This window comes from Rana temporaria, chromosome 2, assembly GCF_905171775.1.
Source record: "Rana temporaria chromosome 2, aRanTem1.1, whole genome shotgun sequence".
Classification (NCBI taxonomy): Eukaryota; Metazoa; Chordata; class Amphibia; order Anura; family Ranidae; genus Rana; species Rana temporaria.
This window is the reverse complement of record NC_053490.1, coordinates 348,136,737-348,153,860: the sequence shown is the minus strand read 5'-3', so window position 1 is coordinate 348,153,860 and position 17,124 is coordinate 348,136,737. Positions and strand designations below refer to the sequence as shown.

At 49.4% G+C, this 17,124-nt stretch overlaps 1 protein-coding gene across 1 annotated transcript in view; it reads right to left on the bottom strand.

The window, feature by feature from the left end:
• PIK3C2B (phosphatidylinositol-4-phosphate 3-kinase catalytic subunit type 2 beta) overlaps positions 1–17,124 on the bottom strand; it is a 1,746,470-nt gene that overhangs the window by 254,002 nt on the left and 1,475,344 nt on the right. The window contains 1 exon segment of the mRNA XM_040339537.1: positions 16,293–16,417. Within this exon segment, the coding sequence (XP_040195471.1) occupies positions 16,293–16,417 (125 nt within the window).

Here is a 17,124-nt window from a genome sequence, read left to right as displayed (position 1 = left end):
GAAGGCCGCCTCGATGTCCGACTTGGCCATCAACGCCCCCCGACCGTATTTCTTGACCCATCCCACCGCCGCGTCAAACGATGTGTAGCACACCGAACAATCGCCCGCATCAATCGCATCATTTACCGACCCCCCTTTCGGAAATGAGAGGTGGTGAATGAGTCTGAACTTGTTTGGTTCCTTCTTCGGTACCACCCCCAACGGTGATACCACCAGACCCTCCAAAGGGGGGGATTCAAACAGGCCCCCCATGCGGCCTAGCCCCACTTCCTTCCGTAATTTCTCAGAAACCACTTCGGGGTGTTGGAGAGCCGAACGCAAATTCTTGGACAGCGGCGGAACCACCGTCAAGCTACAAGGAATACGGAACCCCACAGTAAAACCTTCCTCCAGGAGCTGAGCCGCCGCTCTGTCCGGATACCTACCGAGAAACGGCAGCATCCTTCTCACCATCACCGGGGTGCTCCCTCTTACCTGAAGAATCCCCGGGACGTCCCTTGCCCTGCTTGAAGCAGCGGGAAGAGGGGTGATTACCCCCACACCCGGAGCACTCATGCTTGTATCGGCACGACCCCCCAAACTTGCAGCTACCCTCGTTGAACTGCCAACAAACCCCTTTTTTCTTTCCGGCCGACTGTCCCAGGGAAGAGGCTCCGCCGGCCCCCCCCTGAAAAAACGGCGCCGACGTCCTCGGAGCCGTCATAAGCCGCATCCAAAGGCTAATGTCCTTGGCGTCCCAACGAATTTCCGGCCTGATCGCCCGACGTTGCCTGAACTGTTCGTCATATCTAAGCCAACCTGTGCCCCCATAGCACCTGTAGGCCTCACTGATCGCCTCCTGGTAACTGAAGAGCGCCGAGCAGTGCTCGGGGTTCTTCTCGCCAATCACACTGGCCAAAATGGAATACGCCTGCGACCAGTTTGCAAACGTGCGAGGTATTAGCCTGTACCTCCTCTTCTCCTCATCTTCCTTCTTAGAATCCTCTGGTTTTACCCTGTCCAAATTGAATTTTTCCAGCGGTAACAGCGCGAATATCTCCACGTACTCGCTCTTCCAGATCTTTTCCCGTACCTCCTGTTTCAGATGCGACCCCAGCGGCGCATCGTAACAGGTGTAAACCTGTCCCCTAGCCTCATCCGCTAACCGTACTAAATCCCGTTTTTTTGAAGCGGCCCCCGCCGACTCGGCGGTAACCTCCGGCTGCACTGATGCCCCGGCCCCCAAGCCGCCCCCACTTGCCTCCTTTCCAGCTACCACCAACGGCGTAGTGGCAGCCGCCACCGCTGCCGCGGCCACCCCCGTAGCTCCCCCGACCGGCCCCCAAGCCGCCGCCGGGCTTGCGGGAGGTCTGTCCCCCCCTTTTAGCTGACTGACCAGAGCCTCTAACCCCGACAAAAACCTTTGCAAACCCACATCACCTCCAGCAATACCCACCTGTGCATCCGTAACCTGGGACGCCGGTGCAACAACCACATTCCTCTCAACCACATCAACACATTGCCTATTAGAAACATCAGTGTAAAATGACTTACCGGGCTGCGTGGAAGCAATCCCATCAGCCGACCGTCTCGAATCCCTCGTTGCTGGTATCGTCCTGGGCAAGACCTCGTCCTCAGATCCCGACCGCTCTCCCTCCGACCGATCCTCCTCCTCCGATGATGACCCACCGGGCGGCTCGGTCCCGGAGGCCGAAGGCCCAGGGCCGGATTCACTCCCCCTGCGGGCCCTGGACCCGTGCGGCGATTTTGCCGAAGCTTTCCTGCTTGGCGTAACCCTGTTGCTGCCGACGCGCTCCACCTCCTGCAAGTGGCTAGCCGAGGAAGCTGGGGGGCTAGCCACCGTGGCCTGCGATCCCACTCGCCGAGACCCCACCACCGGGCCCGTCACTGCCTGATCCACACGCCGGGCGGGCAAGGCCGCCGCATCTGAGCCCCCTGGCCGTCCCCCCCTTGCACCCACGCTACTCCTGGTGCCCCCGGCTGGGCCTTCCGACACAATACCCGCCGCCCGCTTCGCGGGGGGGCCCGAAGGGGCCCTGCTATGTCCACTATCCCCCCTCTGCCGTCCCGGGGCTATACTGGGCGAATACCGGCGGGGGGGGCGGGACGAGCGCGTCCGCGAGGCCCCCCGGCCTGTGTGACTAGGCCCCGACGACGCTGCTCCCATGCCTGTGTGATCAGGCCCCGATGCGACCTGAATTGTGTCCCCGTGTGCCCGGACCGACCGTTCAGGCCCCGACTCCGCCAGCACCACACCTGTGTGCTCCGGCCCCGATGCTGCTTGTCCGGTCTGGACGCGGCTAGGCCCCGACGCCATGCGCCCCATGTCCCCTCCATCCTGCGATAAAAGCGCCCCCAACTGCCTCTGCAGCCAGTCCTCACCCCGGATAGCCGCCTCCGCCCTCAATCTCCCGAATAAATCCTCGATCGCAGCCATCGCCGTGACAATTTGGGACAAGCGAAATCCCTGCAGGCTGAGCAGACACAGCAGCAACTTCACTCCCCCACCAACTTCACTCCCCCACGCTGCCTCTGCCCGGGAAACTGAGAGTAAGAGATATCTGTGATCTCTCCTCCCCTGCTCTGCTCCTCCCCCCACAGCTACTAGGGTTTCTGTTAACCCTGTCATGGCCGGCCCTACACTGACTTCCAGTTGCTCCGGGCCTCACTGGAAGGAAATAGAATAATAACCAAAACCTACTTCAAATCAGTTGATACCAACAGTTATCTGTCAGTTGAAAGTTGCCATCACAAACCATGGCTATACAACATTCCGAAAGGCCAACTAGTCAGGCTGAAAAGAAACTGCACCAGGGAGGAAGACTTCAGGGAGCAGGCCCAATTTATTGGGAAAAGGTTTGAAGAAAAAGGCTATGACACATCTTGGTTAAAGGAACAAATACGGAATGTACAGGAACTAGACAGAAGACCGATGTTGGAGAACAAGGTACGAGATAAAGAATCTCAAGGAGACGTGGCACCTAGTCTTATACTAGACTACAATGTTCAGTATAAAGAAATAAATAAACTCATCCAGCGACACTGGCATGTGTTACTTAGTGATAAAGATCTTAACACAATACTCCCTACTAAGCCTAAAATTATCTATAAGCGAGCTCCGACCTTAAGAGACAAGCTGGTAAAATCTGTGATTGCCTCGCCTCCGAAACCAATGTTTTCCTTTTTCAATGGAAAGGGATTCTATCCGTGTAGAAATTGTTTTGCCTGTAGACATGCCAAATTATTTCAAGGCAAACGGCTAGACTTCATTGGTACAAATACAGGACAAACATACCAAATAAGAGATTTCATTGGATGTCATACGGAGGGAGTTATCTATGTACTCCAATGCAGCTGTAACCTGCAATATGTAGGCAGGACAAAAAGGAAACTCAAATTGAGAATAGAAGAACATGTACGAAACATAACCAATGGCTATCCCAAACATAGCGTATCGCGACACCCGTGTCCCCATCAGCGGTGTCCCCATCAGCGGTGTCCCCATTAGCAGTGTCCCCATCAGCGCTGATGGGGACGCTGATGGGGACACCATTGATGGGGACACCCTTGTCCCCATCAGCAGTGTGCCAATCAGCGGTGTCCCCAGCAATGTCCCCATCAGCACAGCAATGTTCACATCAGCAGTGTCCCCATCATCGCTGATGGGGACGCCGCTGATGGGGACATTGCTGTGCTGATGTGGAAATCGATGATGGGGACACCATTGATGGGGATACCTGTGTCCCCAGCAATGTCCCATCAGCACAGCAATGTCCCCATCAGCAGAGCAATGTCCCTGTCAGCGGTGTCCCCATCAGCAGTGTCCCCATCATTGCTGATGGGGACACCACTGATGGGGACGCCGATGATGGGGATGCTGCTGATGGGGACATTGCTGTCCTGATGGGGACACCATTGATGTGGACACCTATGTCCCCCATCAGCAGTGTGCCAATCAGCGGTGCCCCCAGCAATGTCCCCATCAGAACATAAATGTCCCCATCAGCAGTGTCTCCATCATCGCTGATGGGGACACCGCTGTGCTGATCGGGACACTGATGATGGGGACACCATTGATGGGGACACTCATGTCCTCATCAGCGGTGTCCCCATCAGAACAGCAATGTCCCCATCAAAACAGCAATGTCCCCATCAAAACAGCAATGCCCCCATCAAAACAGCAATGCCCCCATCAAAACAGCAATGTCCCCATCAAAACAGCAATGTCCCCATCAAAACAGCAATGTCCCCATCAAAACAGCAATGTCCCCATCAAAACAGCAATGTCCCCATCAAAACAGCAATGTCCCCATCAAAACAGCAATGTCCCCATCAAAACAGCAATGTCCCCATCAAAACAGCAATGTCCCCATCAAAACAGCAATGTCCCCATCAAAACAGCAATGTCCCCATCAAAACAGCAATGTCCCCATCAAAACAGCAATGTCCCCATCAAAACAGCAATGTCCCCATCAAAACAGCAATATCAGCACCAGCACAGCAATGTCCCCATCAGCAGTGTCCACAGCAATGTCCCCATCAGAAAAGCAATATCCCCATCAGAACAGCAATGTTCCCATCAGAACAGCAATGTCCCCATCAGCAGTGTCCACAGCAATGTCCCCATCAGAAAAGCAATATCCCCATCAGCAGTGCCCACAGCAATGTCCCCATCAGAAAAACAATATCCCCATCAGCTGGGGACACTGCTGTTGGGGACGCCGCTGATGGGGACACCCGTGTCCCCATCAGCACAGCAATGTCCCCATCAGCACAGCCATGTCCCCATCAGCACAGCCATGTCCCCATCAGCACAGCCATGTCCCCATCAGACCAGCCATGTCCCCACCAGAACAGCCATGTCCCCATCAGAACAGCCATGTCCCCATCAGAACAGCCATGTCCCCATCAGAACAGCCATGTCCCCATCAGAACAGCCATGTGCCCATCAGCAGTGTCCACAGCAATGTCCCCATCAGAAAAGCAATATCCCCATTAGCAGTGTCCACAGCAATGTCTCCATCAGAAAAACAATATCCCCATTAGCAGTGTCCACAGCAATGTCTCCATCAGAAAAACAATATCCCCATCAGCACAGCAATGTCCCCATCAGAACAGCAGCGTCCCCATCAGCGGAGTCCCCATGGGGACATTGCTGTACTGATGGGGACACCCTTGTCCCCATCAGCAGTGTGCCAATCAGCGGTGTCCCCAGCAATGTCCCCATCAGAACATAAATGTCCCCATCAGCAGTGTCCCCATCAGCAGTGTCTCCATCATCGCTGATGGGGACACCTCTGATAGGGACATTGCTGTGCTGACCGAGACACCGATGATGGGGACAACATTGATGGGGACACTCGTGTTCACATCAGCAGTGTCCCCATCAGCAGTGTCCCCATTAGCAGCGTCCCCATCACCGCTGATGGAGACATCTCTGATAGGGACATTGCTGTGCTGATGGGGACACCGATGATGGGGTCACGGCTGATGGGGACAACGATGATGGGGATGCTGCTGATGGGGACATTGCTGTCCTGATGGGGACACCATTGAAGTGGACACCCATGTCCCCATCAGCAGTGTGCCAATCAGCGGTGTCCCCAGCAATGTCCCCATCAGAACATAAATGTCTCCATCAGCAGTGTCCCCATCAGCAGTGTCTCCATCATCGCTGATGGGGACACCTCTGATAGGGACATTGCTGTGCTGACCGAGACACCGATGATGGGGACAACATTGATGGGGACACTCGTGTCCTCATCAGCTGTGTCCCCATCAGAACAGCAATGTCCCCATTAGCAGTGTCCCCAGCAGCACAGCAATGTCCCCATCAGCAGTGTCCCCAGCAGCACAGCAATTTCCCCATTAGCAGTGTCCCCAGCAGCACAGCAATGTCCCCATCAGCATGTGTCCCCAGCAGAGCAGCGCAGCACAGCAGTGCCCCATCAGCATTATGCAACACTTGCGTCCGCTGTAGCTGGCTTCTGCTCTTCTTCTTTTCTTCTGCGGCTCTCTGCAACTCCTGAGTCCCGACTCCCACCCGCTGCTACACACGTGGAAGGATCGTAATTTCAAACAGCGGGCGGGAAGAGGGGAGGTGCCGCGTCTGTGAAGTCACTAGTTCCCGGGACATCGGCGGTCCCAGCAGCCAATCAAATAGCACGGCATGACAGCATGGGCGGGTGTGCAGCTTTGGTTGCAGGACCTGCCAGCTGCGGGCGGGCGCCGGGCGGGCCAAATAAAACACACAAGCGGGCCAGATGTGGCCCGCGGGCCGGGGTTTGGAGACCTCTGGGCTAGAGCATCCTCATCCTAACGTAGCGATTCTCCCTTCTAAGCTATTCAGGGCTGTCACCAGAGATTCCTCCGTGACATAAGCAGGCTGATACTCCAGATAGAGGCAATGGCTCATTCTGTATAGGTGCGTCAGATATCACAGAAGAAGAAGAAGAAGATACCGAGCAGGCGCAACTAGAGCCCCCTGCCTCAGGCGGCGATGCTTTTTTGTTTTTATTTCCAGAACTTCTTCTTTGGGAAGACATATTACCAAGCAAAGCCGAGTTACCAAAAAATGCATATACTATGTGCTAGTTTAGCAATTTAACATAAGTATGCAACTAATAACACAGTTTCATGCTAGAGTAGGTGTCTATCTTGAGAGTGCTCAGCCAACCACATGGAGATCTTACATGGCCTTACGCTGCTGTGTCCCTTCAGGAAAGCTCCAGGCTTGTGAGGCTCCTTTTATCACTTCCTGCCTGATTTATCATAAGAATAGTGTGGGCACGCACACGGGCCTGTCCTCCCATTGTTAATTAGCATAAAGGACGCCCCCGACCTAGCAGGTAATGGCGGTGAACAGACGTGAGGATGATCCCCCTGACACCTGCCTGAAAGGAGGAAAATGGAGTTGTTCATGGCAGAGCCTCAGCAGCAGAAGGTGTGTGCTTGTCTGGAGGAACTGACACTCTTGTGGAGCATGGTGAGTGGAACTCAGCTCTTTACTCCCTCCAGTGTTGACCAGAAAAAAGACACCTACTCCAAAATAGGAAAGGTCCTTAAAGGGTCACTAAAGGAATTTTTTTTTTAGCTAAATAGCTTCCTTTCCCTTACTGCAGTACTGGTTTCAAGTCCTCATTGCTCGTTTTTGCTTTGATGTTGCTGTAAAACTGCTCTGATCTCCACAATTCCTGGTTGCCTGTTTCCTTATAACCATCATACTGGGAGCTTTTCACGATGGTCTAAGCTGTCATTACTGTGTGTCTAAAACTTAACAGAACCAATCAGATTCATTTTAAAGACAAAACACTGCCCTGGATTTGTTTGTTTTTGTTCTGTGTCTCTCTTTACTTCACATAAACATGAAACCAGTTTAAAAACGAAAGTGAAACTACAGGCACATTATATGATTGAATTTATTCTATTTTTAATCATTTTTAAAAGGAATCAGTTAACTTTTATGTCTCTATACCCTGTAAACAGTCATTTCAGCAAAACATTTTTTTTCCTTTAGTGATCCTTTAAAGCGGAGGTTCACCCTAAGGCCGAGTACTCACGGCAGGACATGTCCGATGAAAACGGTCTGCAGACCGTTTCCATCGGACATGTCTGGCCGGGGACTGCCCGGGGACTTCTGTTCGATGGCTATACACACCATCGAACAGAAGCCCGCGCGTAAACATTACGCGGGGCGTGTCCGCGTGTCGCCGCGACAATGACGCGGCGACGTGGGCGGGCCGCCTTAAAAATGCTTCCACGCATGCGTCGAAGTCATTCGACGCATGCGAGGGATGCGGGCGGCAGGACATGTACGGTAGGTCTGTACAGACGACCGTACATGTCCGGGCGGACAGGTTTCCAGCGGACTGTTTTAAAACAAGTCCGGGAAACAGTTGTCCGCTGGAAACCTGTCCGATCCGTCCCAAAATGGTCCGCTCGGGCCAACACACGGCCAAACATGTCTGCTGAAACTGGTCTGCGGACCAGTTTCAGCAGACATGTTTGGTCGTGAGTACGGGGCCTAAAACATCCATGTACCATTACATGCAGCATACTTGCGTCAGCTACAGTATGCTGGTATTTTTTTTTTTTTATCGCTGTACATACCGTTATATAGTTAATTTTCTTTTCTTACTCCCGCGGGGAATAGGTGTTCCTATGAGGAGGCGTAGATGATTGACGTGCGGAAAAGGCGCGTCATGCATTCCAAAAATAGCCGATCTGAGACTCGGCTATATACGGCGCCTGCGCAGTCAGCTCTGCACGGCTCCTAGTCTGTGCGCAGGCGCCGTGTCCCAGATCGGCTATTTTCGGAACGCGTGACGTGCCTTTTCCGCACGTCAATCATCTACGCCTCTTCATAGTAACGCCTATTCCCTGCGGGAGTAAGAAAAGAAAATGAACTACAGTATATAACGGTATGTACAGCGATAAAAAAAAAAAATACCAGCTTACTGTAGCTGACGTAAGTATGCTGCATGTAATGGTACATAGATGTTTTTTAGGGTGAACCTCCGCTTTAAGTTTAAAACTTAGGACTCTTTCCTGGCTTACTTTATCCCGCCGCAGGTTTTCTGCCAAGCAGAACCAATCTTCCCCCATGACAGGGGGTATGTGTGCCAACCTTCAGGGATATGGGTTCCTACTTAAAGGAGGCCTCTTCCCTGGGCCTTGTAAAAGACTTTGCCAGGACTTTTAGCATATAGTAGCGAAAGTGCTGGACCCTAGAGCCCAGGTCTCCAAAGAGAGACATTACAGGCGAAAACCTCATCCATGAGGTCCGGATACCATCCGGTTTTGTCTTAAAATGTAGGCATCTTGGATGGACCCGAAAGTGTAGCTCTTTTACCCCTCCAAGGGTTTCTTTGGCAGAGCTTCCTTTAGCACATCCTAATCACGTCCAACACCTTAGACACTGGCAAAAAAAATAGGATTTTTATAACAGCTTACCTGTAAAATCCTTTTCTTGGAGTACATCACGGGACACAGAGCTGCATATTCATTACTATGTGGTTATAGAGTCTACCTTCAGGTGATGGACACTGGTGTAATCAATTAAACAGGAAGTTCCCTCCCTATATAACCCCTCCCCTACTGGGAGTTCCTCAGTTTTTGTAGCAAAGCAATAAGTGTCCCAATATCCCCAAACAAGAGGGGTGGGAGCTCTGTGTCCCGTGATGTACTCCAAGAAAAGGATTTTACAGGTAAGCTGTTATAAAAATCCTATTTTCTTTATCGTACATCACGGGACACAGAGCTGCATATTCATTACTATGTGGGATGTCCCAAAGCAATGCTTACTGAGGGGAGGGAGACACCAACAACGCAGACCGCCATCAGACGTGAGGACCTATAATGCTGCCTGCAGCATACTGCGCCAAAAAGCTGCATCCTCTTGCCGTCTTATGTTCACCTGATAGGAGTTAGTGAACGTAAGCACAGATGACCAAGTTGCGGCCTTGAAAATCTGCGTCATAAAGGCTTGGAAATGCATTGCGCATAAAGCGCTTACCATCCTGGTAGGGAGCACCCCCACAAAAAAACAGGGGGAATCCTACTCTAACCACAAGCCTGAATAATAACCTGATGAATCAACCTTAAAAACAGTTGATTTTAGACGCTGCCTGCCCTTCCCTGGGGCCTCCTGGTAGCGCAACAACATCAGTTTTCCGTATCCGAGCAGCCGCTTCAGATAGGCCTAGACCCTTCTTACTCCAACGAGAGAGAGAGTGTAACCATTTTAATAGCTGACCTGAACACTGCCTGCCCATCTAGGGTCTTCTGGCAGCCCAATAAAAACGTCAGCTTTCTATATCTGAAACCTTCAGATAGGTATTTAACTGCTCTCATCTCAATTGAGAGAAAAGCAATAACCTTTCCTTCCGTGAAACAAGGTTTTGAAAAAAGGGAAGGTAAGAATATCTAGATTCAAATGAATACTAGATCCTTCTAGTAAATAAGGTTGGGTGAGGATGAAAATCACTCTACTTGTAAGAATAATTGAGTATGGCTCTATACCAAGAAAGTTGCCAATACTGAAACTCTTGGAGGCTACCACAACCAAGAACACCAATTCCCTTGTTAAAGGATGAAGGGAAATATGGTGCATCGGCCCAAGGAGCTGACCCTGTAAGCCGACAAAACTAGAGCCAATCCTCCGAGCACAAGGGCGACCTAACTGGTGGACTTATACAAGGGGTGACGTGCATAACAGCCCGGACCAAAGAGTGTGAAGTAATCGACCTTTGGAAGCAAGGCCGAGATCGGATCCTTGATATAACTTAAGGCTAGCTCCGTCTCCTTTCCAAATGTAGGAAGGCAGGAATTTTACCTTTGACAAACTTCCACGGATGCCACCATCTGGTTTCACACCAGGAACATGGGCCTTCCAGACCGTAGGCTATCTGGTCCTGGAGGCCAGCTCTCTTGTATGAATCAAGGGAATTGCCGCTGATTCTGAAAGCCCCGATCCTCGAGAATGTGGTCTATAATAGCCAGACCATTAATTCAACTGTTGCAAGGCAGAATGTAATACCCCCTGCAAAGTAGGCCTGGACAAGATGTAAGGGACTGTGGGTCCTCTACTACCACCCTTACTGTTCCTGCACCGAGAGGTCGTCAGGGTTATGCCGGAGTAATCAGGCCAGCTTCCGTTCTCCTCTAAATGTTGCATAGAAGCCACAAAAGTCGCGGCACTGGGGGGAGAGACACAACCAGTGACAACTGGTCCCCCCCCTCGGATTAAAAACACATCTGCCCCGCATGCGGGTGGATCCTTTATCCTTGACCCCAAGCTGTTCAATCTCTTGTTGAGCCTGGACGCCAATACATCTTATGTACAGGGTACTATTTCTGTGACATTTGGTCAGGAAAACAGTCGGGGTGTAGAGGTCATTCTCCCGGAGACACTTGTTGACGGCTCCAGCGAATCGCCTGCCAATTCTGCATTTCATGAAATGACGAATGCCAATAGGCAAGGCACAAGCTCCTCCTTGGTAAATTAAGTAAATCACTAGTATGGCATAGTCTGATTGTACTCTGACAGAACCAACCTGCCACCTGAACGTTCAGGCCCCTAAGCCAGATGCTCCATCGGTAGCTCTAGCTGACAGATAAGGCTCCCTTGGAGCTTGACTACTTCCCCTGGGCCATGGTCTCTTCCTGACCTGGCAAACCCTTTTAGTTAAGAATCACCAAGAGGAATTCCAGCATATCTCTGGGACCGGGTTCTTTGGATAATGCTAGGTCAAGATCCACTCTTTCTAGGCAGACAAAATACTGTTTATAACAGCCCTGAATAAAAGTTAGTATAGGGAACTGTCTTGAATGAAGCCAGCATCTTCCCTAGTGCCTTAATCAAAAGGCCAAAAGTAAGGAACTGTTCCTTGCCGTGACCACATAGACCAGTTTTCTTATAGCGATGGTCTTGTCTGAGGCCAAAAAAAAAAAACTCTCCTTTTTGGACTGTGCCAAACATACCCAGCTTCTTGTCAAATGAAAGAATGTATCTTTAGAGTTCCAGATACTTGACCATGCTGGACACCCTTAGGTCCAGCCATGCTACTGACTGACCCATCAGCAGGAGTTTGCTTCGGTATGCCATTACTGCTATACCCTGGGCCTACAGACCTGCTAGAGGCGGGCCCTAGCACCCTGACAACCCAGGCATGGAGGCTAACCCAAAAGGGCAAGACCACCAACTGGAGATAGTGCTGTTCCCCTGCGAAACGCAGAAAACCTCTGCAGACCTAAGTAAATAAACACATATGCAACTGGCTCCCCATGTGTGTATGTGGCAAGTGTTAAAGCCATATGCCTCAATGGAAGTGTGTGTACATGGCAGCGTGTGTTCCTGGAAGCATGAATTCATATAAATATGTTTTAAGAAAAACATGCATATAGCATGTGTGCTCTGGAACAAGCATCTTGCAAGCAAGCATGCGATATAAACGTGTTATGCAACAATGTGCAACATGAACCCATGCAGACACGTATTTCTATGCAAACACAAGGAATCCTGTATTGCTTAATTAGGCCGCCATGTACAACTTTAAAGTAATCATGCATCCTTATGCGATTCAGCATCTTCCATGCGATCAACATCTTATGCATTTTAAGCACTACTGTGCGGACAAGAACCCTTGTGTGACCAAGGACTCTTGTGTGACCAAGCACCCCTGTGCGATCCAGCATCCTTATGCACTCAAGCATCTTAATGCGACTTTAGGCATTTCTGTGAAATAAGCCTCTCTATGTGATCAAGTATCCTTGGGTAATCCAGGACGCTGTTGATCCGACAACCATGTGTGATCCAGCTTATTTTTGCATTCAAGCATCTTTAAGCGATCTTTAGGCATTCTTGTAGAAACAAGCCTCTCTGTGCGACCAAAATATCCTCGAGTAATCAAGGACTTGGGTTATCGGGTAATCATGTGTGATTCAGCATTTTTATGCCTTCAAGCCTCTTTATGCGATTCTAGGCATTTCTGTGGAAACAAGCCTCTTTGTGTGACCAAATATCCTTGGGGAATCAAGGGCTTGGGTGATCAGGTAATCATGTGTGATTCCAGCATTTTTATGCCTTCGAGCCTCTTTATGCGATTCTAGGCATTTCTGTGGAAACAAGCCTCTTTGTGTGACCAAATATCCTTGGGGAATCAAGGACTTGGGTGATCAGGTAATCATGTGTGATTCCAGCATTTTTATGCATACAAGCATCTTTATGCGAACTTAGGCACTTCTGTGGAAACAAGCCTCTCTGTGTGACCAAATATCCTTGGGTAATCCAGGACGCAGATGATCAGGTAACCATGTGTGATGCAGCATCTTTTTTGCATCCAAGAAACTTTATGCGATTTTAGGCATTTCTGTGGAAACAAACCACTTCTGTGTGACCAAACATCCTTGGGTAATCAAGGATTTGGGTGATCAGGTAACCATGTGTGTGTGATCCAGCATTTTTATACATACAAACGTCTTTATGCGATTTTAGGCCTTTCTGTGGAAACAAGTCTCTCTGTGTGACCCAATGTCCTTGGGTAATCCAGGACTTGAGTGATCAGGTAACTAGCATCTTTATGCACTCAAGCATTTCTATGCAACTCTAACAAACATGCAACACCATACAGACAGAAACATGTATCCTTATGCGATCCACAATAAAACATGCTTTGTTACTTGTTTTTATCCCACATGCATTCCAAACTCATGTATCTTATGCAACATGCGGACTGGTAAAAAGGAAGTTATCCTCTGTAGATGTGCGTTTCCTCAATTAAGAGACGTTAGCAATGTGTACCAGCAACTGTGCATCCCTCAGATGTGCATTTGGTTAGCCTGAAGCCGACACCAGGCTGAGGACCATATGGAGGTCTTACTAGCCACCTATAGGAAAACCTCTCTTTACACTCTAAGGAGAAGATAGAGGCTTTGGCCGAGTAGGCAGAGGGAAATTATATGCAGCATGAATCTCTGAAAAGACTGCAGGTGCAATCAGAACCTGTAGGGCTATTGATAGCTTCTCCTCGTTAGGCTGCAGCTCCTGTCTCCTGTCCTCTGACAGTGAACCTTCATCCCCAGCTCTTCTAATCCCTTTGTTTAAGGATTAAAGCAGGAAAAGGGACACACCTTTTTTTTTTTTTTTTTGCTTCTTGTGGGGATGCTGCGAACATAGCAGTTAACCTCTTGTAGAACAACAAATGTGATGCAAAAAACAAAACACATGCAGAGTGGCTGCAATGTTGGGGGAGGCTGCATTGATTGCCTGACAGGTCTGATGGCTCAATCTGTGAGCTGTCTCTACAGGGGAGAATAAGGGGCCACCAGGTTCAGGTGGCGATTCCTTTTTATATTCCTACCCCTGACCTTATTCAATGGGGAGACCAAAGTCCTAAGCTAAAAGCAGAGGAGCTTAACCCAGGTGCATCAACAGCTGAACATAGTCTGGCAGCAACAATGCCTGCTAATCTGCACAGCTAGATGCGGAGTAGGCGTCTTAGATGAATCTGTATCCAACTCACACAAGGTGCTTGCGTTTGTGTCCCCCTAGCTTTACAGAGCTCTGACGTCTGGGCCTTTTTGAAGAGCCCTCTCTGCGACTGCACTGAGCCGGTGAGCACGTGCGACATGGTAGAGCCTGAAGCTGAGGAAGTGGGACGCACAATAGACCAGCTAACACCTAAGCTTCCGTCTTTGGAAAGCATGGTAAGCGAAAACATCAGGCATGTCTTTTACTGCCCATAGTAGTGGGAAAACAGATAAGACTTGCAGCTACTCATGGAAGACAATGCTTTGCATAGGATTAAGGGCATTTTTTTTTTTATGTACCAGCCCCTTCAAGGGGAGATATATGGGTACTACAGCCATCCTGTCTGAACAGACATAGTGGCCCAGGCTACATGCCGGCTAGGGGAGGTATATGGGTGCCCTGAGCCATCCCGTCTCAAAAGACATTGTGGTTTACATTGCCCATGCATAAAAACATAATATAGGCGAGACCCATAGTCCCCTACAGAAGACCTACTGTCGAACCAAGTCCCGTAGGTCCCTCTCTTACCTTTCCACGCTGCAGGGTATTGCCAAGCAAGAGGCCCAATCTTCCCCCTTCACCGTGGGTATAGTCCTAGACCTTCAGGGACCGGGGTCCATGGCAGGAACACCACACCCCTGGACCTATATAGCACCCTGGCAGCAGAAAAAACATTTGGTCCTTAGAAGGCACAAAGTTCTGGAACCCAGGATCCAGCCCTCCGCAGAGAGGCATTATAGGCTAAACCTCGTTCTTCGTACCGAGGCCCGGGTACCGTCCACTTTGGCTATGAAGCACCTTGGACGGATCCGGATTTATGGAGGCTTTTTACATCCAGCATGGATCCCTCCAGTGGAGCTCCTAAGAGCACATGTTAACTCGTGACCAACACCTTAGACACTGATGAAAAAACTGAGGAACTCCCAGTAGGGGAGGGGTTATATAGGGAGGGAACTTCCTGTTTAATTGATTACACCAGTGTCCATCACCTGAAGGTAGACTCTATAACCACATAGTAATGAATATGCAGCTCTGTGTCCCGTGATGTACGATAAAGAAACTGAGGTGCTTCCCTATGGGGAGAAGCTATATGGAAGGGAACTTGTCTTCATTGGTTGTGCCAGTGTCCAATCACCTTGGGTGACCAGACAACCCACTATGTAAAGAATAGAGGCTCTGTGTCCCGTGGTATACGATAAATAAATTGGCTTGGGCAGGAAGGAGGGAAAGTACCTGGTATTGAAGTGGTTAATGCATCTCTATGCATTAAGATAAAAAGCCTTATGTGCGCAGCAGCCCCCCTGTGCCCCCTAATACTTACCCGAGTTCCATCTGTCCAGTGATGTCCAAGAGTGTCTCGGCCGCCTGTGACTCTCCCTCCTGATTGGCTGAGACACAGCAGTGACGCCATTGGCTCCCGCTTCTGTCAAAGTCAGTTAGCCAATCAGAAGAGAGAGGGGTGGGGCTGAGCCACAGCTCAGTGTTTGAATGGACACACAAAGCTGCAGCTCGGCTAGGGTGCCCCCATAGCAAGCTGCTTGCTGTGGGGGCACTCAAAAGGAGGTAGGGGCAAGGAGCACAGACGAGGCACCTAAGAAGCAGAGGATCCAGGCTGCCCTGTGCAAATCCACTGCAACAGAGCAGGCAAGTATAACATGTTTGTTAATTTTATAGAAAAAAAAACTAGTCTTTAGAATCACTTTAAGGCCTGGCTAGCAGCTAAGGACTTGAAATTTGAGCCCTGCTTTAAACCAATACAGACACACATCAGCAATTAGATACACATGATTTGACTACTTTCAGATAAAATGAGCAGAAAGCAAGTAAACACAGACAACTCATTAAATTGTTTGTTTCATGTTCTCCTAGATAACAGCAACAGGGCAAGCAGGGGCCTCCCACAGATGAGATTGTCTCCTAGTCTGGCTTAAAAGTGTCACCTCATGTACCTTAAGGCTACTTTTACACCGAAGCGTTGGGGGCGTTGGCGGTAAAGTGCTATTTTTAGCGCGCTTTTACGGTCTTTTATGCAGCGCTTTTCAGCCGCTAGCAGGGCGGTTGTAACTCCCACAAGCGCCCACATTTTGGTGTGAATGCGAAGCAATTTCAACCATACAGTTTGTATGGCTGAAATTGCATCGCGCAGATATTGCATTGTGATCTGCACAGAAATGCGGTGTGAATCACATGCAACGTCTGTCATCACACTAGTGTGAACCTATCTCGGCAAACCTAACATTCAATGTCCTTGTTAGAAACTTACCTGGGAATCTGTGACGATGGAAAAATAAGCCTCAGCTTGTTATGCAACTCCTGAAACTCCTCAAAGGACCTCTGAATATGTGTAGTTTCATTTGGACTTTCTCTGACTACTTTGATCACGAACACCTGAAAAAATTTAAGTTATAAATATTTATAAGTAAATTTAGAATCTTTTGTGAAATATAACGTGTATGCAATTGTAATAAACAATGATATAAAATAATCCACTGTTAACAGTAAGATTATGCTACATGTGAACAGTAGTAGTTTTCTATATACACGTCTTATTTATCCTGGTGTCCATGGCGTATGTTTTTTTTCTTGTTTATAGCAACCAAATGTAATTGGAAATCTGATTGATATTGGCAAGAATAAATATTCTTCCGGTACTCAATGAGATAAATAATGTCCACAAATAGCAGCAGCAGACCCCATTGTGGAAAAAAAAAAAAACCTGTGGATGCTGCAGTTAGGCCGGTCATAGATGGATCGCAATTCATCCGGTACGATCTGTCTGTGGGAAGGCTGGTTATACTGAAGATACATTAATTTACTTTAGTACAACCAGCCTGTTTGTTTGTGTGCTATCACTGCCAGTGGCTATAGCCGACAACAGTGATCAATGTATTTTGACAGGTGGGAAACCTCCCGCTGTCAGAATACAATAGCACAGTGGAAGGAATTTCTCTGTCAACACCGACTGTGTTGATGGGGGAATCTAGCAATTTTCTTTCCTTCAACTTGTGGTTGAAGGAAAGAAAACTCTATAGTGTATGGCTTGCTTTATGGTGCCCTGTCTATAAATTGAAATAAAAGATGTCCTTCATCTTTCA